The sequence below is a fragment of the Drechmeria coniospora genome, chromosome 01 (genome assembly GCF_001625195.1).
Source record: "Drechmeria coniospora strain ARSEF 6962 chromosome 01, whole genome shotgun sequence".
Lineage (NCBI taxonomy): Eukaryota > Fungi > Ascomycota > Sordariomycetes > Hypocreales > Ophiocordycipitaceae > Drechmeria > Drechmeria coniospora.
In genome coordinates this window covers 476,674-501,642 of record NC_054389.1, presented here as the reverse complement: position 1 = coordinate 501,642, position 24,969 = coordinate 476,674, and the positions used below count along the sequence as shown (strand labels likewise).

Here is a 24,969-nt window from a genome sequence, read left to right as displayed (position 1 = left end):
TTACTAGAGTACACTTAGGATCAGGGCGAGACATCATAGTATATGCAATGACAAAAGAGTAAAATACGGAAATGCATTAGCACAAAGTATACTGATGCTAGGCGAGATGTTTACTTCCCGTGGCCTTTCGTTACCGTCCATTGCGGCACCTGCTTGTAGCTGCCTGGATTATCCTTCAACCCTGGGTTAACAGAGGATCAACTTCCAACCCTGGGTCAACGGCGGGTTACGAAGAAGGCTACCTGGACCAGTCCCATTGGTATCCGGATCGACCCCTGCCCGACGCGACTGTTGCTGCATGTACTTCAGCAAGGAGAGGGGCCAACCTTTGGCAACAATAATAGAACGCATTGTATGTACTACTAGAATAGAATAAAGTGCAAGCACGTTGTTTGTTGTATGAATGTATGATGGCAAAATTTGTACTTGTACGGCTACATGGCAGTGCTCTATAAAACCAAGAAAGTGATGGTATTCCTGCCTAAATATTCGCTATGCGCCCTGCAAAAGAGTCCATCACTCCGTACTAACAGTCAAGGAAGCTGGAAATCCAATCTCGCAAGTAAAGAGGCAGACGAGCTCAGACCATCATGAGCCTCGACAAACACGCCGGCTCCTTCTGGCCATCTTCAACTCCCAAACAACAAGGCCCTTGCGACAACAAGGAGGAATCTCGCGAATAAAGAGGCAGACGAGCTCAGACCATCATGAGCCTCGACAAACACGCCGGCTCCTTCTGGCCATCCTCAACAACCAAACAACAAGGCCCTTGCAACAACAAGGAGGCCGATTCTTGTGAGGGGTCCAGAGATTGTATCGCCTTTATTTGGCTACAATCTGATGCAATTCGTCTGATAGAGTCTCTTCGGACCATGAAGCGATTGTATCACGGCCGGGCCGAGAGCTTCAAGCCACATGGATGCCGATGACGCTGCCATGCGTGCTGAGAATGGAAACCTTTAGCTCGCCAGATCGCTCCCGTATTTTCTGCAGCTTCATTTTATGTGGCTCGCCAGCATGGCCGCCGCGGCGGGAGAGATTGCTCGGAGACTTGGCGCTCCCGATGTTTTGGATGTAGTCTACTGGCGTTGAAGCACTCCCCGTGGTCGTTCCCCCCCTAGTGCCCGAGGACGGATATCGCTCCCAATGGATCTGGCCGAGAACGGATCCCCAGAAGGAATCGGGATGCTTTGTGACTTCTTCCTTCGATCCGCCCGTCATGTTTTGCTTGAATTCGGCAACGGCCTCACGTTGGGCAGCGGACCAGAAGTCGTGCTCGTCCTTGGAGTACACGCCGCTGTCAAGCTTGCAGCGTAGGCAGCCTGCCATGTCTTTCTCGTAGGAACTTCCTTCGCCAAAGAGGCAATTCTGATAGACCAACGCCTTGACTTTATTCTCCTTGTCGTCCAGGAATCCCGAGATCTGCTCGCACTTGGTCGAGATGATCTGCTTCGCGATGCAAGGGGGGATGGGTCGGCCCGCAACTCCAAGGGAATAGGTGCCGTCCGGATGGCACGTATCGCCAACCAATTCAGCCGGGATTCGATAGCTGATTCTCTGCATTGTCCAAGTCTCCTGGGCCGAGGCAACGCCGACAGCGACGGCGCCGGCGAGGATGGTGCTCTTCAAGTTGGGCATTTTGGTGTCGCAAGGCTCGGCGGCTTGTTTTCAGGGGTGGTGAGGATAAAGTCTGTTTCCATCGAGATGGCTCGAGTATTTTATATTCTACGCTGGACACTTGCTCCGTCGGCCTCGCATACGAGAGAGCAAACGGAGCTTTGCTGCCGGCACATAGGCGACAACCTGCTGCGACAACTTGCGACAGCCAGGCCTGGGTGACTAGTCATGATCTGAGAAAACCAATTCATGCATGCGAGTCGATGGACGAGTCGTCTTCCTTCTATTTCTCTACTCTGCCAGCGGGCCGAGTTTGACCAAGGCGTGCCACGGCGAGGTATGAGTAATGCGTACACTTTTCAACGACAACTGGCGACTCAACTGGTTTCGAACAGCAGTCGTCTTTGCCGCCTGGAACTTGGAGAGTGATTCATGATTCAAATTCGGCGGTAGGGCATCCGCGTTCGGCCTTCAACTACCATCGTTTCACTCTCTCGTCCACCACGCGTCATCGTCTGGCTGCTACTAAATGGCATACACCTAGGCCGGGTTATGGCTCGACCGACCTAATAGGTGCCGCTATAGTCCCCCCTGGTATGGCCAAATCGGGACTCGATTTCAAAGTCTGTTTTAGATAAGAGACTATTATTATGCACCACACACATGTAGGCTGTGGAGAAGAGTAATAACTAATTGTCCCGTCGTCACTTGAATGTGAGACTGCAGTGAAACTAGCGTGCTTGAGATGACATTCTGACAGCCCATCCATCTACAGTTTAAGGAGGAGCCCGGTCCTTGAATATCTGCGACCCATTCCTCAAGGGATGGTGGGAATATTTGAACGGACCTCGCACTACGGAGTATGCTTACTACATTTGGCTACGGCATACAGTACGGCATATTGAATGAAGGAGGTGTCCCTGTATGTGGATGGATATGTTCTTGCTCGTCACGATGCAAACTTGCCGTCCTCGATGCCTATCAGTATCAATACGAGTGATTGCATGGTGCTTCTCAACGCTTCACCCTACCATTGCTAGCACTTGAAGAAAACGAAGCAAGCAAGAGAACCCTCGTTCATAGTTGCACGAACCCCTTGCCCCTTTCAACGGGAGTGCACGTGTGAGACATGGCACGAATCCAACTATGTGTCAGGATCATTCTGCACATACAAACTCGTGCTCACGCAAAAATTCGTATACAAAATACACATGCCAACTGGTGTACGGCAGTGCTCGGGTGAATAATCATCTATAATTAGACACATGCAAAGTCGACTACGGGCGTGCGCAAGTAGATGATTGAATAAATCAAGCCAGGCATTCGTATTATCATTATCACATATAATCTCTTATGTGAACAATCCTATACACATGTGAAATCATACACGGGGGTACATACGTGAATAATAATATATAATTACACATACCAGCTCGTTTACGGCAGTGAGCATGCGAGTAATTGTATAAATCATTCATGCGCTCGAATAGTCATCGTCACTTACAAACCCTTGAACGAATAATCGGATACACATGCGAACCCGTGCGCGGAGTGCTCATGTGAATAATCACATATAATGAGACACATGCAAACTCGTTTACATCAAGTCATGTCGTCGCATGGTCATCACCGTACATGACCGCCTTGTGCTGTGTGCAAGAGAAAGAAGTGACATGAAAAGCAACAAGGCTTCGTGCTCGACGACAGCTTCCGCTCCGGCGACCGTTTGGACGGCCCAACGGGCTCGTATCAAGCTGGCGCCGTCGCGATAGCAGCGTGAAAGGCCTCGTCAACGTCGCAACGTCGGAAACCGGCGGAGCGGCCGAGACTGGCCGACTTGTTGAGCAAGCCTGTCGTTCCGTCAGCAAGGGAAAGGGTTCATGATGGTGGGCGAGCATGAGTACCGTGAACCAAGCGGGCAACATGAATGATGGGCGTCGTCGTCGTCGAGACCACCAGCTGAGCCGTTCTCTTGCGCAGATGACACTCCAAGTCCTGCATGTCGAACCAGTCGCCTTCAAAGTGCTTCCGAACGTCGGCGGAGAAGAGGGAGAGCGGGACGGTGACGTTGCGCCAGGTTTGCGCGCGACTGGGGTAGACGGCGACCGACGACGGCGGCCGCGAGTAGTGAGAGCCTGCACCTCCGATGCGAAAGAAGGGCACCGCTTCCCACTCGCGATCCTCGTCGAGTCGGCGGCTGCTCATCTTGGCATGCAGGGCCGCGGCAAAGAAGGCGACCATACGTCCGCGGTCCAGGACGGTGGAGAGCAGGACAAAGTGCCGCCGGACACGCTCGAGGGAAGTCGACGGGTCCGCGAGAGCGAGGTAGCCGTGGTAGACGACCCCCAGGTGCAGGCGGTCCATGAGGAGCGAGAAGTCGATGTCGGTGACGGCCAGTGGCGTCGCCGCGAGGCCCGACGTCGCCCTCTGAAGCAGGAAGCTGTCGACGGCGGCGACGGGGAGTGCATTGAAGGCCCGCGGCAGCGCCAGCAGGACGGAGCTCGACCCGGTCGGCGTCACCGACCGTTCGGACGCCTCCTCCTCCTCGCCAGCCGAAGCTTTGACGAGCCGGAGGCAGGTTTGGATCGTCTCGCGCAGGCAGCTCGTGAGCTCCGCGTGCCGGACCAGGACACCCGACCGAGTCAGTTCATCCGTAAAGGAGATGATGGCCGAGCTCATGCTGTCGATGGCCGTCTCAAGTTGGGCGACGCGCTCGGAGAGAAAGGAGACGTGCGACTCCTTGCGAGAGCGGTAGGCCCGCTGGGCGACCCGGACCTGTCTTCGGCGACGCTGAACAGACTGAGCAGAGTTCCCACACGCTTTCGTCGGCTCCCATGCCGTCTGGGTGGACGCGAACTCACCTCGTCGGGATCCTCTCCTTGCGATTCCTCTGTATTTTTTCGCGGCCGTCCGGCGCGCCTCGCCGTCGTGGTCCCGGAGTTTGACGCTCGCCGCTTGCGTTTCCTGCTTTCGTCGACGACCTGGGAAACCTCGGTCACGACACCGGCAGCGGCTGCGGCGGACGGGCCGGAGGAGGGTAAGCTCGGCAAGAGCTCGCCGAAGATGTCCGAGTAGCCAAACTGTAAGCCGCCGGGGAGGGCGAGGTTGCCAAAGATGGGCTGCTGGTACGGCAGCGACGGTGCCGGGGGCGTCGGGTAGTACGAGGAAGAGAGAAGGGCCGTGAGGTCGGCGCTGCCGTCGGTGCCGACGATGCTGCCGACGAGGAGGCCGCCGGCCATGTCGGGCCTCGTCCGGTCCGATCCCGCCCGGCCCGGCCCCGTTCCGAGCCGCATGTGCGGACCGACTCCGTATCCAAGGCCGGACATTTCTCCCACTTCCGTGACGTCGTCGTTGCCGCAGGTTTCCATACCGACTGACCAATCTTTTCCGGGAGGAATATTCATTTGGATGCGAGCGTGACGCCATGGAAACGGGGGGTGGCCTTCATATGGGTCGGCTCACCCCTGCCTGGCCGGCTCCCCTGTGGGGATCCCTCGGCTCGGCATGGCCTCCATCATCAGCTCATCATGCGCGCACGGTCAGTCCGTGGGTGACGTCCTGAATCATGGACAGAGACATTCGTTTTTAGATACATTGTTCTTGCTTGTACGTGTGGATGGAGCCCGGTATACGGAAAAGACAGATGGCTGCTACCCCTGTCTCAACCATCACCACCATGGCCACTGCTCCCTGACGTGGAGAGTCTTACAGTTTACTGCTCCCCATCTTCGTCTCTGCCTTTCTCGGCACCTCCACCGACGTCTCTGTCCACCACGGAAACGTACGAGGTGCGTCGTGCGCCAACGTGTCTGCGAATGCCGGCTTGCGCTTCCCGAAAAAGGCCTCTTTGAACTCGAGATGGTCCCTGCTTCCAAGTTAGCCGCGGTTGAATGCGAAGAATGCACGAGAGAAAGGATGCGCAAGGGAGGGAGCCGGAGCCGAAGCCGAAGCTGGAGCCGGAGCCGAAGCCGGAGCCGGAGCCGGAGCCGAAGCCGACGGCCAAGACAATTAGCAGAGCGAGCGTCCAACAGGGTCTCACGCACCGTCCTCCAAACATGTCGTAAAGCAGCGGGCTATCCACAAGATGGGCCCCCTCGGCCGTCCCAGGGTTTCTCCATATGAGCTGGCGGTTGAGGAAAACGGCCATCGAGCTGACGTTGTGCAGCATGTCGCTGGAAATCTCGAGTGCCCGGGGCAATGCATCCCCCGGTTCATCGACGAGCTCCGCAAAGATGCCGTCGAGCGCCGGTGTATCGGCCGGGTACCTGCCACCGGTGGCCAGGAGATAGGTTGCGTTGCTGAAACCGACCATGCGAGGGAGGAAATAGGAGCTGCACGACTCCATTGTGAGGCCGATGCGCGAAAAGGGGAAGCCAAACTCGGCGCGGCGCGGCGCGATTCTACGTCTGACGTTAACCGCCTGCACGGGGGGAACAAGGCTCAAGCATAGAAAGTACAAGCGAAGCGTGAACATGGGTGAAGGTGAAGGTGGAATGGAAATGGAATGAATCCCGGAGCGTACCGGATCGTCGCCGCCAGTGTCGACGTCAAGCCAATGCCCACGGCAAGTCCGTTGTAAGCCACGATAATGGGCTTGCTGCAGTTATACATGGCCAAGGCGAGCGCGCCTCCAGGATCTCGCATGGCGCTCGGATGCGTTGAGCTCTTGAGTTTGCTCGTGTCCATCTGGAGGTCGATGCCGGCGCTGAAGGCCTTGCCGGCGCCCGTGAGGACGACAATCTTGACACGATCGTCGACGTTGACGGTGGTGAAGAACGATATGAGGTCTGTGATCATGTCGCCAGTGATTGCGTTGAACTTTTCTGGTCGGTTCAGTGTTGCCACGAGAATCGGCGTCACCCCGACCAACGACTCCTTCGGATGGTTTGTCACTTGTATGTGGCTGCTGGCCGCCGTCACGTACGTTTCGGGGATGCGAATAGCTGCCATGTTGAATCTCACTGTATGATGATTGCCGACAAAGACCTAACCTGCTTTACCCTGGATAGGCGTGTGTTGAGGACGAGCATTATATAGTTTGTCACATCGCCCTCCCTGGCCAAGAGTGGAACCAGACGACGGGATGATATTATCATCTTCTGCCTCGGTTGATGCAACCCCCTTGCCGCCGCATTCCACGTCATCAGCCTCGGCTACGAAATCTAACCCAAAGTCAAACCACCAACAGAAGCAGTAGACGGTACTCGTTTCTCTGTGAGATTGCATCGGATGAGGCATCGTCTCATGCAATCGGTTTCATGAAACGTTTCGCCCCAGTTGGGGTGACGTCGACGTTCCCTGCTCCTATCCGGGGAACAACGGGGGTCAGGGGTCGGGGACGGGTTTCCGCAACCACTCACGGTTGACAGTCGACAAACCTGCTTCACACGGTGTGCCTTGTGAGGCGCAAACTCTATGATAACGGTATGTACGGATGTCTACGTGTACGGCATTTGTCAGATTGGTGAAAACTTGGTCATATGGCATGTACGCTGTGAAATTGTGGTGGAACGGATCGATGAACATGACAAAGGTAGCGTTGCTGAGTTTCTGCTGCAACAATTACGGTAGAAAGAAAACGTCTGGCAAAGTTCACGACAAAAAAAGGGTGACAGGGAAATGAATAGCGTTAGATACTTCCCAGCTGGTCAATGGCGAACTTGGCTATTCCGTCTCCGCCATGCCACAACGTTGCTGTGAACACTCTATAAGACGAACGGCAACACGCAGATCCCTGTCTCAATCATATTAACGTAACTTTACAAGTTATTTGAGCTAGTGATATCCTTTAGGAAAGCTGTTTTGTGACTGAATCTACCCGTTGGGGCACGCAAGCCTGGATTCACTGCCGGGTCTGTTCGCCTTTGTCAGTTGGTTCACAGCTATAGAATTGGCAGCTTTGCAGTGTGCCAGTGAACCTCCCGTATACCTGTGCCGGATCGTAACCGAACAGTAGCTGAACGAGTGGAACGAAAGCATTCATAGCGTATTCGTGGGATCTGGGCAGTCCCCAGTCATCCAAATTCTTGTTCATATACCTTCGCTCCCCGTTCCATCCTTTTGTCCCCGTTTCTCTCCTTGTCTTCATCTCGCCATCTTCGCACGCACCTACAAAGCATCGAGACGACAAGCAACCTTTCCACTTGAGCATCATGAGACCCCCTCTACTCTCTGACCTGACCTCCTCGGTCAAGGGCATCCTGAAGCACCGTAACATGCCGACCAGTGAAGAAGACCCCCGAGTTGCAACCAACTGTCAGTAAATGCCTCCTCCCGTGGCTAAAGGGTGCTAACCACGAATCACCAACACAAGTCAAAGACACATTACAAGCGCTTTGCATCGAGGAGACGTCGTGGATGCTGAATGCCCTGGAGCAGCAGAAGCACGCATTGTACGTTGCCCAGTATAATTGGCAACGCTCGATGCATGAAGCTGCGGTTCAACGGTGGTATGAAGAGTATGAGTGCGGACAAGGCCAGGCGTGCAAGAAGTCAGCCAAAGTGGCCTTTGGTGGACGATCCGTGAAGCTGTTCGTGACGGAGAAGAGCATCCATCACATGGAATATGTGCAGCACGACCCTCATCACGAGAAAATAACCGAAGAAGAATGCGAACCGGCAGATGTGCCGCAGTACGACGATCAGGATCCCGACGAGGGCGGCGATGAGACGCAGGAGCAGAAACACGAGGATGGCGCCCCGTGGTCAGTCACCAGCATCGAATGGGAGCTGGATTTTGAGCTGCAGCAGTCGGGCCAATGCGGCCGCCACGATGCTGGATACGCTCACGCCGAGTCCGACTCGGATTATTCCTCGCCGTCCGAGTCTGTTTTTGATACGGATTCTTCCGACTCGGACTCGGACACGGAAGCCAGCTGTACTTGTACCGATGGGGCTTGGACGTCGCCCCTTGGCACCGTCGACAGTTGCTTGGACGGATGCAACGTGATGATGAAAGTTGAAGGCTCGAGAGACAGACATGACGAGCGAGAAATTCCCGGCTTTAAGGCTTTTGACCGCCCCGGTTCCAAAATCAAGGATTGGAGCTGGGTAGGCGAGGACGATGAAGAAGAAGAATCAGCAAAGTCCCCGATTCAAGTTTTTGACGGCCTCGGCTCCAACCTCAAGGGATGGAGCTGGGCAGACGAGGATGATGAAGATGAATCAGCAGACAGGCAGATTCGAATTTTTGACGGTCTCGGTTCCAACATCAAGGGCTGGAGCTGGGCAGACGAGGAATATGAAGAAGCTGAATCAGTAAAGAGGCAGGTTCAAGTTTTTGATGGTCTCGGTTCCAACATCAAGGGTTGGAGCTGGGCAGACGAAGATGATGAAGATGAATCAGCAGACAGGCAGATTCGAATTTTTGACGGTCTCGGTTCCAACATCAAGGGCTGGAGCTGGGCAGACGAGGAATATGAAGAAGTTGAATCAGCAAAGAGGCAGGTTCAAGTTTTTGATGGTCTCGGTTCCAACATCAAGGGTTGGAGTTGGGCAGACGAGGAGGATGAAGAAGAAGAAGAACCAGCAAAGAGACAGGTTCAAGTTTTTGATGGTCTCGGTTCCAACTTCAAGGGTTGGAGTTGGGCAGACGAGGAGGATGAAGAAGAAGAAGAGCCAGCAAAGATGCAGCTTCGAATTTTTGACGGCCTCAGCTCCCATCTCAAGGGAAGGAGCTGGGCAGACGACGATGATGACGACCAAGTTGAAGAACAATCAATTAGTGACATCTTCGACGGCTGCCACTCAAACCTCAAGGGAGGGAGATGGCCGGGTGAGAATGATAATACAGCAGAAGCAGCACCAGAACTGGCGACTCCACCATTCGACAACTTCGACTTGCACATCAAGGAACTGGGTAGGCGGATGACAAAGAGGCAAAAAAAGAAGCAGAAGAGAAAACAGGAGAAGAAGAAGCGGAAAGAACGATGCAAGTAACAGGCGGATGCTCTGGACGAGTAGTGAAAGTGACGTGGGATGGTGAAGACGCACTCGCTTTCCGTATGAATATTTGTCTTTCGACACTTCTGCCTATCCTATTCCTCCAGCGGACGATTACCTTGTGACTTGTGTGCCCGTCAAGTAAGCAGCCTCTCCAGCATTACTACACATTTCTATTACTGCCTCTGTCGTCTTCAAGTAGGCGTGAGAGGGGAGGCGGAGACTTGGGAGATGCATGTTGACCCAAATCAGGGGGAGATGGCGGCGGCCGAGCCGACCGTTTGCACAAGATACCGACTCCTTTTGCTTTGCATGCATTCTGTTCGGTAAATAGCCTCTACAAAGATGCAAATTTTAGAGCAGCGGGGAAGCAAGACGAAACAAATATTGAATTAAGAACCTGCTACTCTATTGGGCCTAGATGAGCAGCCAGAAGTAACAATTCCAAGTGTTCAAAATGAGGCATTCTTCCTCTCGAATTTTCACAACCATCAGCTCCGATGTGACTTCTCCATTGAATGCCATCTCTGAGCTGAAAGCAACGCCCTTGACGGTGGATTCTCCCGTCATCATTCGGCCGTGACTCACAACCCAATCGCCTGCGTCGCTAAGATCTTTCTCTGCCCAACTTCACATTCGCCATACCCCAAATCCACCGTCCCGGCCAGTGGACACTGCAAGAACTCAATTGCTTGCTTCTAGACCATCTCACTGGGACCCTTGGGCGGCTTTGGTTTCTTGGGAGCTTCACCTTTGCCCAAGTTCTTGGCAAAGTTTGCCCCATTCAAGCCGACCCCCTGAATGAGATGGGCGCAGTTCGCGCAAGGCCCGACGAGGTTGCGCCAAATGACGCCGGTGGAATAGTCCTGGTACTCCTCGGGTGCGTTTTCCATCGTCATATACTTCCTTTGAAGCGCCAGACCGTACATGTCGTTGTTTCGTCGTCCCCCCCTATTTGAACGTCAGCCTGAGCAACCAAGACGGCCAGGTTGCGCACCCACACTAGTATTTTTATCACAAACGGATACGACTCTGCGCAGTTTCCGTACTGATTATTTGACCCTGCCGCCGTCTTCTGCTCGATGGAGGCGTGCTTTCGAAAGTCGGACGGTTCCAGCACCTTGATGTCCATGCCGTTGTACAGCATATCAAACCGCTGGAGCTGCACTCTACTCCTCCACAAACCAACCGTATTCTCATCCCACTCATCACCTGCCGTGGAGGCCCCAAGAAAGTACCAAACGCCCCCTGTGGGAATGTAGCGTTCCTCGTGCCATGTGCACTGGAACATGTACGGCCAATCTCCAGCGCCGCTGCTGGTATCACCGGGAACGCGACCGGCAATGCGGGCACACCACCTGCCGTAGACAGCCGTTAGGGGTAGAAAGAAATTGTTCTTGTCCGCCCCTTGATCGGTTGGACCGAGAAGTGCGAGAAAAAGACCGAGAAGATCGTACGGATTCCACCATGGGAGCAACTTCTCCCAGTACGCAGGACCTCGGAATGTCACGGGCCACTTGACAACATCGAACAGTGATGTCGGCGAGCCCTTTTCGTTATCCCATGGCTTTTTAAAGAAGCTTCGTAGGAAGTGAGAATTCGGTGCCAGCTTGGGATCCTTGAACTTGGTTCCACTAGGCAGGCTATGAAGGTTGTTAGTAGCGAGCCATCGTCAGCAGCCAGCATCCCTGTCACACATAGAATCAAACGAGCGAGTGAAAACGCACGATAGAGCCTTCAACTGTCTGCAAACATCCTGGAGCAATGCAAGAGTTTTGTCATCTTGGGAAGCAGGACCCCCGGTGGGATCGTCCTTGTTGCAGACCTTGTCCATCCACTCGTAGATCTGACTTGATTAACTTGCGGAATATTCTGGTCTCAAAGAACGCAAGGTTCTCTCACATGATCGAGGTCGTACTTGTAGGCATCGCGAAAGAAGTTATCAGAACCGAAAGCGGCTCGGAGTACGAATGGTTTGGCTGCCATGATGCGGTGCGCAGTCGACAATCCAGTGCCGGTTAGAATCGCCTACTCTAGCTCAATGTCTTGTAGAGACAAAATCTGGTTTGTAGCTACAACCTTGAAATGAATTTTTGTATAGTAATTGCTATTTTATACATATTTGGGAGAAAAAGGTGGAGGAAGGTGGAGGGAACACGAGGTGATGTTGGCAGTCCGGTCACTGATATACTATGCCGATAATACTTGTTGTGCGAATATTGTGGTGCAATGTGCATGTAATCGGAATATGTATTGCGCTACACGGGGCGTATAAGTAAACATTATACGAGTAATACGAGATACCACTCTGATAACTGTCCTCACTGCTTGATATCAAATGACAACGCATCCGATGAGGGTTTGCCGTCAAACCCTACGAGATCGGTATGGGAATGTATGAGGAAATGCTTCAAGGTCGTCTTTATTAACCATGTAGCCAGACACAAATACCACTTGGAAGTCTTGCTTCGAGCTATGTACGCCGCTGTTCAAGATGGAATGAATATACGAGCCAAATATGGGGGTAGAGATCTCACAAAGACAAAATACATTCTGGATATTCCCCTGATCTGTCAACAAGCTAATAAGCAGTCCATACAGTCAGCTACGACCAAGAAGATCCTTATGACCAAGAATCGACCATTGGCTTCGAAAGATCAACGGCAAGAATGGGAATGGGGTCCTTGAGTGATTCCACATTAACCACCTCGATGTCTTTCCTGTCTCCTACAATGTATCCATCTAATATTTTTTTCATCTTCTCGACGAACAAGCCAGCTAAATACTTGTCAATGAGTATATGCATAATCGTTACCAAAGCGTTTCTCGCCCACTTACATGCTATAATGAGAGCATCACGGTCCACCATGACTTGGATAATTACAATGAAACCCTTTTCTCGTATCTGCATACTACCCATACCACCACGGTACAAATAACCTAACCATCCGTGGCTTTAAAAGACCATACGCGGCACTTCCAGACAGCAACTCAACGTAGTGCTTCCACCCAACCTTCACGCAAGCCTATACTACCTACGCGTATAGGCATAAACACCAACCGTTCATCCTATCCACGCAGTATTACTTTGGTTTCCGTTTCGGAAGAGAATTCATGGTAAGTGGCCAGATCATCGCAATTCCTACCCTCCCCGACCTCTGCTTATGCTGGCACTCCGTCAACGATCCCAGGCCCAGGTCCAGAACGAGGCCCAGCTGGAGGCCCAGTCTCAGGCCCAGCCTGAGGCCCTCTCCATCTCCGACCCTCCTCAGGGGTGGACCATCGACCCGAACGAGATGAGCACCGACTACTTCTGGGGCCCTCTCGGAGATGGCACTCGCGCTGCCAACCGCGTCGGTCTGACGACGAATCTGCATCCTCTCATGATCAAGGATTCTGACTATGGTGCCGATGGTTACGTCTTTGCTGCAGGCCCCCCTACCGCGACCAAGATCTATCTCCTGAACTTGGTCGGGAGTGACGTGTTCGAGTACGTCACCCCGGCCGACTTGAACGGCATCTTGACCGAGATGAAAAAGCCGCCGGGCAAGGGCAAGGTCACGACCAAGCTGCTTCCTCAGAAGGCCTGAGCCCATGGCAGGCTTAACCAGGATGCGTCGCAGATGTATCGTCGTCATCGGTGGTTGGCATCAGCGCCGAGAGGCTTGCGTGTGTGGATGGAGGCATCATCGATCCCTCCAGCCCTCAATATGATAACATTGTCTTGGCGATTCATGTCTCGGTCGTACTATGGTATATCCTTGTTCATGCCGCGTGCATTATCAGCAGGCAACAAACAAAAATGCGAACACGCCAAAGCATGCAGTTACGGCAGAGTTCGGGATCAAACGTCCAATAAACGACAATCCGTCATCTCCCACCCGACGTCCGAGTCGCTGCAAAGGCCGGTACAGACATCGTCGAGACGTCGTTTTTCATCATCTGATCAATACTTCGGAAAGAATCCGTGGTACGACATGTTGATGTATCACATGCAGAAGTTCCCGTCGTTTCGGCAGCATACGCTTTCGTTATGTGATGCATTTGCATTGCAGCTGCATGAGACCAGTCATGAGATGGCAAGTTAGATAGCCTCGTAGGCGAGCTATGACTATAGCAAGTATGCATAAACCGAATTCATCGAGGATGTACGTGTTGCATCAAACGTCGTATCCCGAGTGTGTCCTGCAGTGAGTCAGTTGAATGAAGTGCAGATATGCTCACTTGGAGTTGAGCTGTCTGCGAGAGATGAGAAACGCAGTCGTCGTCATTTTTGGAGATTGCTTTGCACGCAACTATTTGATTAAAGACACTCCAAATGGGAAATTCAATACAGAATTAGGGTCAATCTGCTACGGCATCACAGATGAAACCACATGTCCCGGCACCCTTTCGATTCAAGCATCAGACGTTGCCTTCGACGAAGCCGCTCTAGTATTTACGAACCGTTGTCACCTTGGTGTCCTCGTTCAGGATGCGAAAGATGTTGCTCGGATCCAGGGACAGGCTTGGATCCCTACAGTAATCAGCCCAGGACTGGACCGTGAAATCGTCCCGTTCCCGGATCGGCAGGTTGATGCTGGTGAGAGCGAGCAGAAAACTCAGCTCGTTCACGGCCGTGGCGTTGCACCAGCCCTTGGCGGCACGCGGGAGCAGACGCAGGCGTAGATAGTTCTTGTTGTTGACCTCTGCCAGCGAGGGGAGCACGTTGAAGCGTAGGTTCGTCAACATGTGCGCCCCGGGACCCGTGTAGCTCTGCAGCAGACAATGGTTGTCCGCTCCCGAGCCCGTGAGAGGTCCAAGCTCGAGCTGGATATCGAGCTCAATGAGACGATACTGACTTACCTCGCTCTGCTTAAGCACGACGGAGAAGACGAGGTCCTGGGCCAAGTTTTCTTTCTCCACGGTGATGGTGTCCCAATCGTTGATTCTGTTGCTGCCGATGCGGACGAGGTACTTGGGCGACGATGCCGGCCCAACGCTGGGGCTCGGTAGCTGCAAAGTCTTGGTGGCCGAGGCCGATGCAACGCTCGAGACGGCCGAGTCGAATCCTCTCGAGTCAGTAGGGAGGGCTCGGACATGAGGGGCCAGGTTCCTCGAAAGAGCCGTCGGCGAGGCAATATAGCTCTCGAGCCGCCGGAAAGTCGCTTGGCTGCCATCTTCGTCGTCCGGCTCGTGGGGAACAGTGGCACTCTCATGACCCCCAAACGCGAGCTTTTCCACGCGAGCTGCTCCCAGCAGCCTCAGCGTTCGCGTTTCGGATCCGCCTGCACTGCCGGGTCCTAGACCGTCTATATTTCTGCTCGGGTGACCCTGGAGGTCGATGACGAGGTTGTAGATGGGGTCGTTCAGCTGCATGGCAAACAGGGCCGACGTTGACACCGTATCGTCGAAATAGGGCTTCTCGGTGGTGCCGTCGGTGTACGTGGGCATCTTCTCCCGCAGGACGTTCAGCTGCACGTCGGCGAAGCGAGGCAGACGCAAGATGCGCAGGTCGCCGAGGCCTTTGTCAGGCTGGGAGCCCCAGATGAAGATGTTGTCCTCCGAGGCCGCGCCTGTAGGTGTGTATGTGACCTGGTCGAGACGAACATGCCGCTGACTGTCCGTCTCCCGAATGCTCTGCTCGACTGTGTACTGCCGCCGTATGTCGACCTTGACCTGTGTCAGGTCGAGCCCGCGGGCGACGGCGAAGCGCTGCTGATGGGCCGGCTGGGTGAGGACGAGGCTTGCAAACTGAGCCGACCCGGGCAGGCGGTCCATGAACGCCATCATGATGCCGTCTGTGACGATCTCGTGTCGTAGCAGCGGCGCGCCTGACGGTGGCTCTTGGCCGGCGCGCCCGAGCGCGGCGTTGTCGGGCAGCACCTCGACGCGCAAGTCCGGGAACATGGTGACGAGGTCGGAGCGCAGGTAAAACCCGTACGACGGGATCTGCACCGGGTGATCCTGTCCGTCGGGCGTATGGCCGATGTAGTCGTTGAGGATCTTCTTGATGGCAACGCGGTCCTCGTCATCGCCAAAGTGATTGCCCAGCGAGAGGGCACCATCGACCAGGGCGTCGATCCAGTTCCGGTCGATGCAGAAGAAGCGAAGACTCTCGGGCACGAGATGATTCGGATCTGCGATGAGGAAATGCGCCGGTACGCCGGCGAGAAACATGCGGTCGAGGAGCCAGGACAGAACGATCATCCAGTCGGTCGATTGCGGATCGTTGGTTTCGTCGTAGACGCCCCCTGTCGTGCTGCCTGCGAGCCCCCGGGCGACCTTGAGCGCCGCCGACGGATACTTGTCACGAATCAGAGGGGAGGAAAAGGACAGTTTTGGCAGCGCAGCACGGCGAAGCCGCGAGCGGAACCAGCGCCTTCTGGCACCTCCAGGCGCGTAAAGGGGTGGCCGTCTCGGCTGGCCAGGCTCCTCGGGCAGGTCGTTCCGGGGACCGAGGTGAATGGAGGCAAGGTTCTTGACGAGGCCACCGAGTCCGCCCAAGACATCCGACTTGGTTCGGAAGGCCGAGTCGTCAATGTCTTTGAGCGTCTGCAGTTTGGCTGCCTCGGTGGCGGCGAGGTGAATCGAGCTCCGCAGCCGGACGAGGGCGGCGGCGAAAGCTTCGTCGCCGAGAGCCATGGTGCGGCCGACCTGCCAGGCCACCGAGTACGTCACGTCCATGATGCCGAGCTGCTTGTCGAGGATCTGAAGGTCGACGCCCGAGTTGGAGCTCGTCTTGAGGTTCTCCAGCGGCTTCACGTACGAGGGCGTCAAGGGAGAGCGGTAGAGTGCGACGGTGAGCTCGCCGGTCTGGGTGTGGTACTTGACGAGCGTGTAGCCGTCATCGAGGCGGCGCCCCACGAGCTTCTTCACCGCATCATCCGAGTTGCGGAGCGGCTCGATCATGCTGTCGGGGACGCGTAGGACGTCGAGCGTGCGGCCCAAGTGCTCGAAGGCGTCGGGCACGTTGATGGTCTTGGGGGGCAGAACCGTATAATTCCAGCTGTGCAGCGAGCAGAGGGCAACGTAACGGTGGCTTTTGCTCGGCCACGCCATCCTCTCAACCCCCTCGATCGAGACGAGATGGGCGCACATTGTCGTCGGCATGACATTATCCAGCGGCCCCGACCGAGTACCGACGACGATGGCGAAGACGGCCGTGTCCTCGACGCCAGCGAGGGCCATGCCGGAACCGTTGATCTTGCGCACGTGCGACATGTACTGATACTGCCGCGTGTTTGGAGAGGTTCCAGGAATCCGGTTACCCTTGGTGTCAAAGGTGGAAAAGAAGCTCTGGAAGAGGTCCGTTTCGACAAACACAAAGTCCCCGCGACTGTTCTTCATACTCTCGGGACCGAGGTCACTCGTCACAGGCGTCGCCACGTCACTTGTCAGCTTCCACAAGTCTTCTATGCTCATGTTGACCGTCATGGTTGACGACTGCTTGACGGGTTTGACGACGCCCGGGCTCGTGTTGCGGAAGATGCCATCGGACGCCAAGTCTTGGGGCGTCAGGCGTAGTTCGTCCTGCGAAAAGGACATCATGATGAGCCACGGCACACGGTTTCGTACCGGCTCGCCCCCTTTGCCGGCGGCCAAAGTCTTCATCCGCATCCTCAACTCCTTGTTGGTCCCGTCGCTTGGGCTGCCAAGCCGCTCCCATGGCAGATGAGGGTCGGTGAGGACGACGTGCGGCAGGATACGATGGTCGTCGCTGTATCCCGCGGGCGGGTACGTCGAGTGGACGCTACCGGCGGGGAGCGAGAACTGCGGTGCGTCAACGAAGAAGTCCTGCTCGGCCTCGAGCTGGAGCGTTTCATCGCCATTTTTTGCGTCAATCGTCTGCGTAACGCGGATGTTGTGCTTCGGGCCAGCCTCGAGCCCGGGCGCCCAATACGAGCTCAGCTTTTGCTCTCCGGGGGGGAGGGGGTCCGTTTCTTCTTCTTCAAGCGTAGAGATGCCGGCGAGACGACGCCTCTCGTGCTGGTAGGCGGCGATGATTCGTCTCGAGTGCCTCAGGGTGAGATGTCGAGGCGAGTTGATGCGGGTGCTTTTGCCACCAGGAAAGATGGCCATGATAGACGATCTTTGGGGATATTACCCTTTCTGGCTCGGCTTTTTATTTTATTTTATTTTATGTGATTTACTCTGTCTTCACAGGCAGGCGGTCCTTCCTGATCGGTGTTGCGCGATTGCACCTTCCAGTTGTTGGCTCTTGCCAGATTTGGCGCCGAGTTTGCTGTGGTCTTTCTTACAGTCGTTCCTGCCCTTTCAAGAAGTGTCAGCGCTTTCCTCTAAACCTCGACATGATGGAAAATTTTCATCACGAACACACAACAACTCTTCTTACTTTTTGAAGGACAATGGAGCCGATTTTAGGCATCTAACTGAACGGATGGTAAGTGGTGAGCCTCCAAGGTGCCTGCTGCTGGAATCAAGTCTGCCGTTGGACTCTCATGCATAGGCGACATGAGGAAATGCAGAGGTCAGTTATGGCCGAATCATTCATACAAGGCCTTCATACGGCAGCTAACTACTCTCCATCTCCCTCCCTCCCCTCCTCTTTCGCTTTCTTTCTCTGCAAAGCATCCTTTAGAAGCGTACATGGATCGTCACGTATTGCCGACCCCGATATGCACCAATCGAGGCCTCCCGTGACCTCAGATGTGCCGACAGACGTGCAGATATCAATGCACACACCCCAATATCTCAACCTCAAGCTCCCTTCGTCGCGTATAGATACGGCAACTCTAGACACGCATTGGCTGCGTCCTACCAAGGCACAATACGAGGACGGCTCAGAGAACAATGGCATGATTCATGCATCGACGCTTGCGACCCGAGCAATCAGAGTCGACCGTTGGCGAGATGACGACAAAATCCTTGATTCCTTTTGCGAGGAGTTCAGGCGGCCATCCTCCGAACAAGGGCTTTTCAGCAGATGATATGTGAGCTGCGAGAATGGCACCACTGTGGCGGGAAGGAAGCCATGAACGATCCGGATGAAGGGGGGACAGGAAGCAGGATGGAATATGGAATACGGACGACAAAAGGCACCGTGAATGAGGGGTAAGGGGATGGAAGACGGCTAGAGACACAATCCCGTCCGGTTCACCGGCTCGAACTGTCTTCCCTCTGCTCAATCGCCCCCCCTCGGTGGAATTGTTGATCTCGCCAGGGCTTCACAACTCATCTGACAACATCCCACCTACCAGACAGTCATCATGGTCGCATTGGCTGCCATTGTCAACAAGGGCGTGCCCGGTGATAAGAGCATCAGCCTCTTCTACAACACTGGCAAGGCCCAGCTCGCCCTCTCCCTTAGGTCCGGCACCCAGGACGACGATGACCCAACCCAGGCCTGGGCAGCCGACGCCGACGACTATGACGGCTACATACTCAACCCATCCACCATGGGAGGCGCCACCTATCGTGGCCGCGAGTTTGTCATTGCCGTCACCATGCCCAAGCTTGACCCAGGGGCGCCCCCATTCAGCCGCATCTCCATCGTCTCGCCCGTCTACCAGAAGCTGGTCAACATCCAACTGGAAAACAACAACGTCGCCGTGTGCTCATCCGACGATGACGCCTGGGTGTATTTCGTCACGTGAGTTTCTCCTCGTCGATTTTCTGCCGCATCTGATCAAACCCTTCAGTGGTACGGGGTCGAAGCCGAGAGCATTGAAGGAGGTCAATATCGCGACCGGTAGCCAAGTGGATCTGCCTGCCGTCCAGAATGCCTTTGCCAACTCTTCACTTGCTGCTTGGTACGACCCTGTGGAGAAGAAGCGTCACGTCGTTTTCGAGTCTAGCGCTCTCATGGAATACATCGTCGGCGATGCCTCAGGTGAGCAAAGCCTCCCGAGCAAACCCTATTGCAGAGTGGGCGGCAAATTTAACATGCTCGATAATAGCTGGTTTTGTAGGTGCAACGGGGAACATGAAACGAAACACGTCCATTGCCGTTTCGTATTGGGATGGCAAGGCATACCTCTACTACTACGATGGCACCTATGCCGTCCAGCGAATCGTCAAGAATGGCACCTGGGGTGGCGCGCAAGCTGTGGCGAACTGTCCCAAAATCTCAGAGGACAGTCAGATTGCCGTCGTGCCAGCAAATGGGATCAATCATCTCTTCTTTGTGGCCAAGGACTCTGGAGCGGCCGAGTCTGACTTTTTTACTCACGTCCGCGACCCGATGTAGACAGATACCGCAGTAGTCACAGAACAGATAATATACACAAACAGATCACGTCAGCGACAATATACACACAGCTCCTGTTTGGCGGCTGGAAGACTCTTATGCTTGTTAGCTGATGGTGCCTTGGACTTGGGTCCGTACTGACATATGCGAGACGCAGCTGCCAGAATGTTTGTGGTTTGCTCAATAGCGAGCGCTTGAGCGTAATTTGCAACATCGCCAAGGTGCTTGAAGAACAAGATGCTAAAATATTCCATTTATTACATTGAATAATGAAAGATGAAGAGGTGAAATCGGAATGAAAGTACGATATCAAGAGGACGACCTCCATAATTGAATATGAAATGGGAGAGAACATGAGTATGAGTACGGCCATTCATACTGGTGAGCGAGGAGTGTGGCTGCTTCCTTGAACTAAATCACCACGGAAAAGGTCTTGGAAAGCCTGTAGAGGCTTCATTTATCAGAGGGTAGATGACGTTTGTGTTGGCAGGGTTTAGTCTGGCCACGCGTACAAGTTCGATTGACCAGGATGCCTTGTTTAGTACAGACAATTCTGAAAGACATACCCTCGCCTAACATCATCCGCTAGGCTTGGGCATCATGATGGGGTTTCTCAACTGCATAAAACCCTCAATAGCACTGTATGGTCCATCTTGTAAGCCCGGCTTGGTCAGGTCGCCTCTCTTCTCTATGCCAAACGGATTATACACCGGATGTCCATTGCCGTCCCCCTCAACAGCATAGGGTTCAAACCAGCTCCAGTCCCCCTGCCCCAGCGATGGCAGCGGCAAGTCTCGCTTGGGCATTTCTCTGGCGTTTCCACTCGTCAACTTCTGTCCAGGGTCGTAGGCTGGCACATCCTTAAGTGGAAGCGTTAGCGGTCCAGCATGAAAAAAGGCAGTCATGGCATCCATGGCCTTTTGCCAGGTCCAAGATGGCAACAGCAGCGTCGAAGCCGGCAGGAATGACGAGTATGCGTGAACAGGTGTAAACGGATCGACAATGGCACCGAAAACGGACATTCGTGCGTTGCGCTGGTCGTCAAAGCCCACCGGGTCGGCGATGGTTGAAGGGTTACCGTAAGGTGGTTGCGTTGGGAACGGAGGCTGCCAAAATGGGGTGAAAAGCGGATAGTTATTCGTGGTAAGACGCTGTAGCGGTTTCATGCCGGCCTCTGGCGCAAAGAAGGTCTTGATGTAGTCGAGGTTGAGCTCGCTCGTTCCCGGTGCTGTTGTGTCGAAGTAGCCGACGAGACCGTCGTAGCCGGCGTCACGGTCGCCGAGGCGTATCTGAAGCTGATAAAAAGGCCTCTCGCCGGTTTCTGGCTGCGTCAGCTGGCGCTCCGGCTCCTGGACTTTGCTCTTGGTGCTCTGATTCACGAATGGCGGCGCGTCTAGCTCCAGCGACCAGCCGGTATTGACGAGGGCCAACGGCTTGCCCACGATCGAGTTGAGAAATTGAGCGTACGCCGACGGGGCGGCAGGCAGTTTCTCCTGCGCCGTCGTCACCATGTACCAGAAGCCCTTGAGGTACTCTGGCTCAACAAGTTTGGTCACGAGGGCATCAAGCTGCCGGGTCTCAGGGGTCGGAGCCGCATCGTCGGGGCTGAAGGGTAACCACTTGGGCGCGTCTAGGGTGCCCAGCGGGCCGCCGAAGCGCACCTCGCGGTAGAAAGTACCATCCGGGAGGAACAGCTGGATGCCGTAGTCGGCGTAGTTGGTAATGATCCAGCCCCAGATCGGGTTCTCCCACTCCGATGCGGGGCGCCACGAGGCCGAGGCGGCGATTCCCGGAGACTGTTGACTTTTAAACCGATTTTGCTCACTGGTCGGATCGTCCGTGATCCTTTTAACAAATTCCGCATTAAGTCGTCCATTCTGGTTTATCTGGGGTGGCAGCTGCACAAACTCGCACTGATCGGGGTTGTCCTTGATGACGGTGTTGGCGTACACCCCATCATCCAACTCGATCGTCTGGGGCTCGTAAAAGTCGCTGATGCAAGGATAGAGAGGCGGTGGCCCGCCCAGACGTGGATTCTGGTCAATGGGCACCAGCGTCTGACCAAACTTGTCAATGATGTTGAACTTGCGGAATCTGCCGCGGTAAGTCAGCTTTCCTGAAGAAAGGAAGGAAAAGTGAATGGAGTGCGGATCAATTACCTGAACTGCCCATGAGTAACCGGCTTGAACGGGCAGTACTGCTTATCGAGGAAGTTGGCCAGTGCCGCGTACGGCGTCGAAGCCGATTCGCCCTCAATCAGCTCGATCTTCTCCTTGGTCAATCCGGCATTGTCGTTGACGGCCGCGGGGATGGCGGAGCTCGATTCCCCGTCCGGCCCGACGATCTTGTTCTCGGGCTTGATGTGACTGCCTTGAGCTTGCGTCACCAGGCCAGCCGCAAACCCCGAGAGCGGTGACGATAGGAAAGAGAGCTTCGAGACATTGCTTTCCAGGTTTCGACGGTCCTCCTCGGACAAGTACTTGTCCAGTATACTTGGCGGCGTGTCCTGGAACAGCTGCGTGATCTTTGCCCCGAGCGAGAAGCTGGGCTGCGGCAGGATCAGCACCCGCCCAGACAACACACGCGTGTCTCGACCACCGAGGGCCTCCCACAACGGCCGCGGCTTCTCGCCGTTCGAGGGCACGGAGATGCCGTAGCGAACGAGCTCGTTGGCCGACAGACGCGCAGTATGCTCATCCAAGCTCCAGTAGTCAAAGGGCACATGCGTGTACTCGGTCTCCCACTCGACAAACAGGGGGAACCATGGTTGTCGGTCGCCCCACTGATCTCGCCAGCTCCCATCGGGACTCCTGGTGTCATGAAACTGCGGGTAGTACTTGCCCTCGCCGGCCGTTCCAGAGTCACCACCGGGCCGGATGAGGTGAAACTCGGCCAGCAGGGCATCGGCAGGAGTCTTGAAAACTTCGGGTAGCCGCTGCCGTAGCGAGTCGGAGAGAGCCTGGAGGGAGGCGGGCACACCAGATATGTCAGTTGGCGCAATGGTGTGAAACGGTGCGCGGACGGACACGTTTTCCAAGTAGTCCGTTGACCACCCGGACGCGATGCCACCGACAAGGACGGTGGGGTCGTTTGCTCGGTAGTAGACAGGCTTGCTCGCAGGCTCTGCCGTCTTCAGCAAGTCGGAAGCCCGCAAGGCATCGACTTGCGCCTCGAGGTTCAGCATGCGAGTGTTTAGGCCGGTGATGCGATCTGATAGATCCTTCGTCTTGGCCTTGAATTCCTCGTTCTCCGGCAGACTGGGGTCGGAATTGTTCCCAACGTCGCTGACGTACTGCCACCACAGCGAGAACATGTCCCAACGATACTGCCGAACCGTTTTGTTGCAGGCATCGAGAAGGCCCTGCACTTGATTGAGCTCGCGCAGCTTGAGAACCGTTTCACGATCGGGCTCCAGCGGCTGCTTGCCCCCCTGAGCATCCGGCCCAGACAGGTGAAAATGGGAGCCTCCGGCGGAGCGGGCAAATGACCAGTTGTAAATGGAATCTTTGGCCTCGCGTTGTTCCTCGACACCATCGTCGCGCGCGTGCAGCAGGGATTCAATGGCGAGAATGTCCTCTTCCAGCTTGGCAATGTCCCCCGGCCTACCAGGCTGGTCCTTTCGCGCGTGGCAGTACGACAGCAGAGCGTCCATGGGTGTGGTGCCCACCGAGACGGCTGCCTGGGTTGGATCGCACATGCGGGCGTTGTACTCATCCGCCGGGACTCGCGTGGGCTTGGTATCGTGGTCCCAGGTGACGTCGTACATGGCGCCGTGGCACATGACACGGAGCTGGCTCACGGCCTCGAGCCATTCGTTCCATTCGGAGCCCTGGGTGGCGCCCTGCATGGTCATGAAGAGAGCGTCGAGGCTAGCTCCGTGGGCGACACTCTCGCCGGAGGTCCATAAGGGGTCGACGCTAGGGTTCCAGTGCCAGCCGATGACATGGTAGCTGGCTTTGGCGTAGGTGAGATACTTTTTGTTCGCCTTGCCGTCGACATACTCTTTGTACTCGAAATTGTCGAGAATGCTAAAGACGTTGGCGTTGTGCATCTGGAAGTCGGCAAAGAGCTGGTTGCCACTGCGGAGCAAGCTGATGCTGGGCGGTTGGGCGTTGGCGTTCTCCTGGCCGGACCACTCTGCAAGGGGCGTCTTTCGGCCGATGAAGATTTCGGCCTGCTCCTCGATATTTACCTTGCCATCCGCGGCGCTGCCCGTGACAAAGGGCGCCAAGTCCGTTTGCAAATCTGCGTCCAATGGAATGTCGTCGAGCGACCACAAGTGGTCGCTTTCCACCACCCAAGCTTCGTACTCGCGATCGGCAAAGGCAGGCCTCGCCTCGGCCGGCTGAATGCTGTCGACGTCCAACTTGCGCAGCACCATCCAACGCGTTGGCGGCTCGACGAACTCTGGTGTCTCACCAACACCTTCGGGCACGGAGCCTGAGGCGGTCCGCAGTCCTCGCCGGAGCCGCTCCTGCCGGCGACGACGCTGCGGCACCGTACTGGTCGAGGAGACGCCCGCACGATAGAAGCGAGGCAGCGTCCAGTGAACGTAGACGCCATAGCGATGGCGCAGAGGCTGAGGCTCTGGGCGAGCGCCGAGGTCCGTCATGCGGGAGTTGATGGTGGCTGGAGCCGTGCTGTGCAGGTCCGCGTGCCCCTGGACATCGCTCTGGATCAAGAAGTTTGATAGTCGTAGGAACGTATAATTGGGTTGCGTGATGGGGCAGATCCGAGCACTCGTATCGTCGGCCGCTCCCGTACCGCAGACGGATGGGTTGAGCACAAAGGCGTCCAGTTGCATGGGCACCAGAACGGTGTCCACTTCGATTGAGGACGACATCTGTGTGAAGTTTGAGACGAGTATGAAGCCGAGAAGAATATTCAGCACCAACCATGCGAATAGAGCGAATTTGCGGAGGCAGATGCGTCAAGAATCCACGCTTATACGGCGTATCCAATGTTCGGATGATATTTGGTCGTGGCGATTCAACCGTCACCGCTGTATGTCAATCAACCACTCTCGCCTTGCCCATCCTGCCGCCAAGCTCGACAGCGATATGCCGTGCGGCAGATGAAGCACCCCGCAGCTTCTGCATCCATCCTAAAGCATCATGAACACGTCAGACAGACAATGCATGCATGGGCCGAGAATGAGGGCCAGTGTCGGCAGCGGTCTGCTGTGCGAGGGAGGGTTGAGGGAGGATACGGGAACGGTGAGG

General features: G+C 55.3%; 9 protein-coding genes across 9 annotated transcripts; 3 read left to right on the top strand and 6 right to left on the bottom strand.

The window, feature by feature from the left end:
- Positions 1 to 906: 906 nt before the first annotated feature.
- Positions 907 to 1,638, bottom strand: DCS_00107 (uncharacterized protein; the record flags this gene model as incomplete). Its single annotated transcript, XM_040797449.1, has 1 exon — positions 907 to 1,638. The coding sequence occupies one exon, from the start codon at positions 1,636 to 1,638 to the stop codon at positions 907 to 909; it is 732 nt and encodes a 243-aa protein (XP_040658332.1).
- Positions 1,639 to 3,366: 1,728 nt separating this feature from the next.
- DCS_00106 (uncharacterized protein) lies at positions 3,367 to 5,021 on the bottom strand (the record flags this gene model as incomplete). Its single annotated transcript, XM_040797448.1, has 3 exons — positions 3,367 to 3,467; positions 3,522 to 4,407; positions 4,479 to 5,021. The coding sequence occupies 3 exons, from the start codon at positions 5,019 to 5,021 to the stop codon at positions 3,367 to 3,369; spliced, it is 1,530 nt and encodes a 509-aa protein (XP_040658331.1).
- A 308-nt stretch (positions 5,022 to 5,329) lies between these two features.
- On the bottom strand, positions 5,330 to 6,567 carry DCS_00105 (uncharacterized protein; the record flags this gene model as incomplete). The annotated part of the gene is made up of 2 exons (XM_040797447.1): positions 5,330 to 6,017; positions 6,140 to 6,567. 2 exons carry the CDS (start codon positions 6,565 to 6,567, stop codon positions 5,330 to 5,332), a joined length of 1,116 nt encoding a protein of 371 aa, XP_040658330.1.
- A 1,202-nt stretch (positions 6,568 to 7,769) lies between these two features.
- DCS_00104 (uncharacterized protein) lies at positions 7,770 to 9,555 on the top strand (the record flags this gene model as incomplete). The annotated part of the gene is made up of 3 exons (XM_040797446.1): positions 7,770 to 7,872; positions 7,931 to 8,667; positions 9,058 to 9,555. 3 exons carry the CDS (start codon positions 7,770 to 7,772, stop codon positions 9,553 to 9,555), a joined length of 1,338 nt encoding a protein of 445 aa, XP_040658329.1.
- A 701-nt stretch (positions 9,556 to 10,256) lies between these two features.
- Positions 10,257 to 11,544, bottom strand: DCS_00103 (uncharacterized protein; the record flags this gene model as incomplete). Its single annotated transcript, XM_040797445.1, has 4 exons — positions 10,257 to 10,509; positions 10,560 to 11,201; positions 11,286 to 11,404; positions 11,461 to 11,544. 4 exons carry the CDS (start codon positions 11,542 to 11,544, stop codon positions 10,257 to 10,259), a joined length of 1,098 nt encoding a protein of 365 aa, XP_040658328.1.
- Positions 11,545 to 12,722: 1,178 nt separating this feature from the next.
- On the top strand, positions 12,723 to 13,148 carry DCS_00102 (uncharacterized protein; the record flags this gene model as incomplete). The annotated part of the gene is made up of 1 exon (XM_040797444.1): positions 12,723 to 13,148. One exon carries the CDS (start codon positions 12,723 to 12,725, stop codon positions 13,146 to 13,148), a length of 426 nt encoding a protein of 141 aa, XP_040658327.1.
- Positions 13,149 to 13,989: 841 nt separating this feature from the next.
- DCS_00101 (uncharacterized protein) lies at positions 13,990 to 17,619 on the bottom strand (the record flags this gene model as incomplete). Its single annotated transcript, XM_040797443.1, has 1 exon — positions 13,990 to 17,619. One exon carries the CDS (start codon positions 17,617 to 17,619, stop codon positions 13,990 to 13,992), a length of 3,630 nt encoding a protein of 1,209 aa, XP_040658326.1.
- Positions 17,620 to 18,767: 1,148 nt separating this feature from the next.
- Positions 18,768 to 19,747, top strand: DCS_00100 (uncharacterized protein; the record flags this gene model as incomplete). The annotated part of the gene is made up of 3 exons (XM_040797442.1): positions 18,768 to 19,150; positions 19,200 to 19,390; positions 19,470 to 19,747. The coding sequence occupies 3 exons, from the start codon at positions 18,768 to 18,770 to the stop codon at positions 19,745 to 19,747; spliced, it is 852 nt and encodes a 283-aa protein (XP_040658325.1).
- A 578-nt stretch (positions 19,748 to 20,325) lies between these two features.
- DCS_00099 (uncharacterized protein) lies at positions 20,326 to 24,590 on the bottom strand (the record flags this gene model as incomplete). The annotated part of the gene is made up of 2 exons (XM_040797441.1): positions 20,326 to 21,841; positions 21,907 to 24,590. The coding sequence occupies 2 exons, from the start codon at positions 24,588 to 24,590 to the stop codon at positions 20,326 to 20,328; spliced, it is 4,200 nt and encodes a 1,399-aa protein (XP_040658324.1).
- Between the last annotated feature and the right edge of the window lie 379 nt (positions 24,591 to 24,969).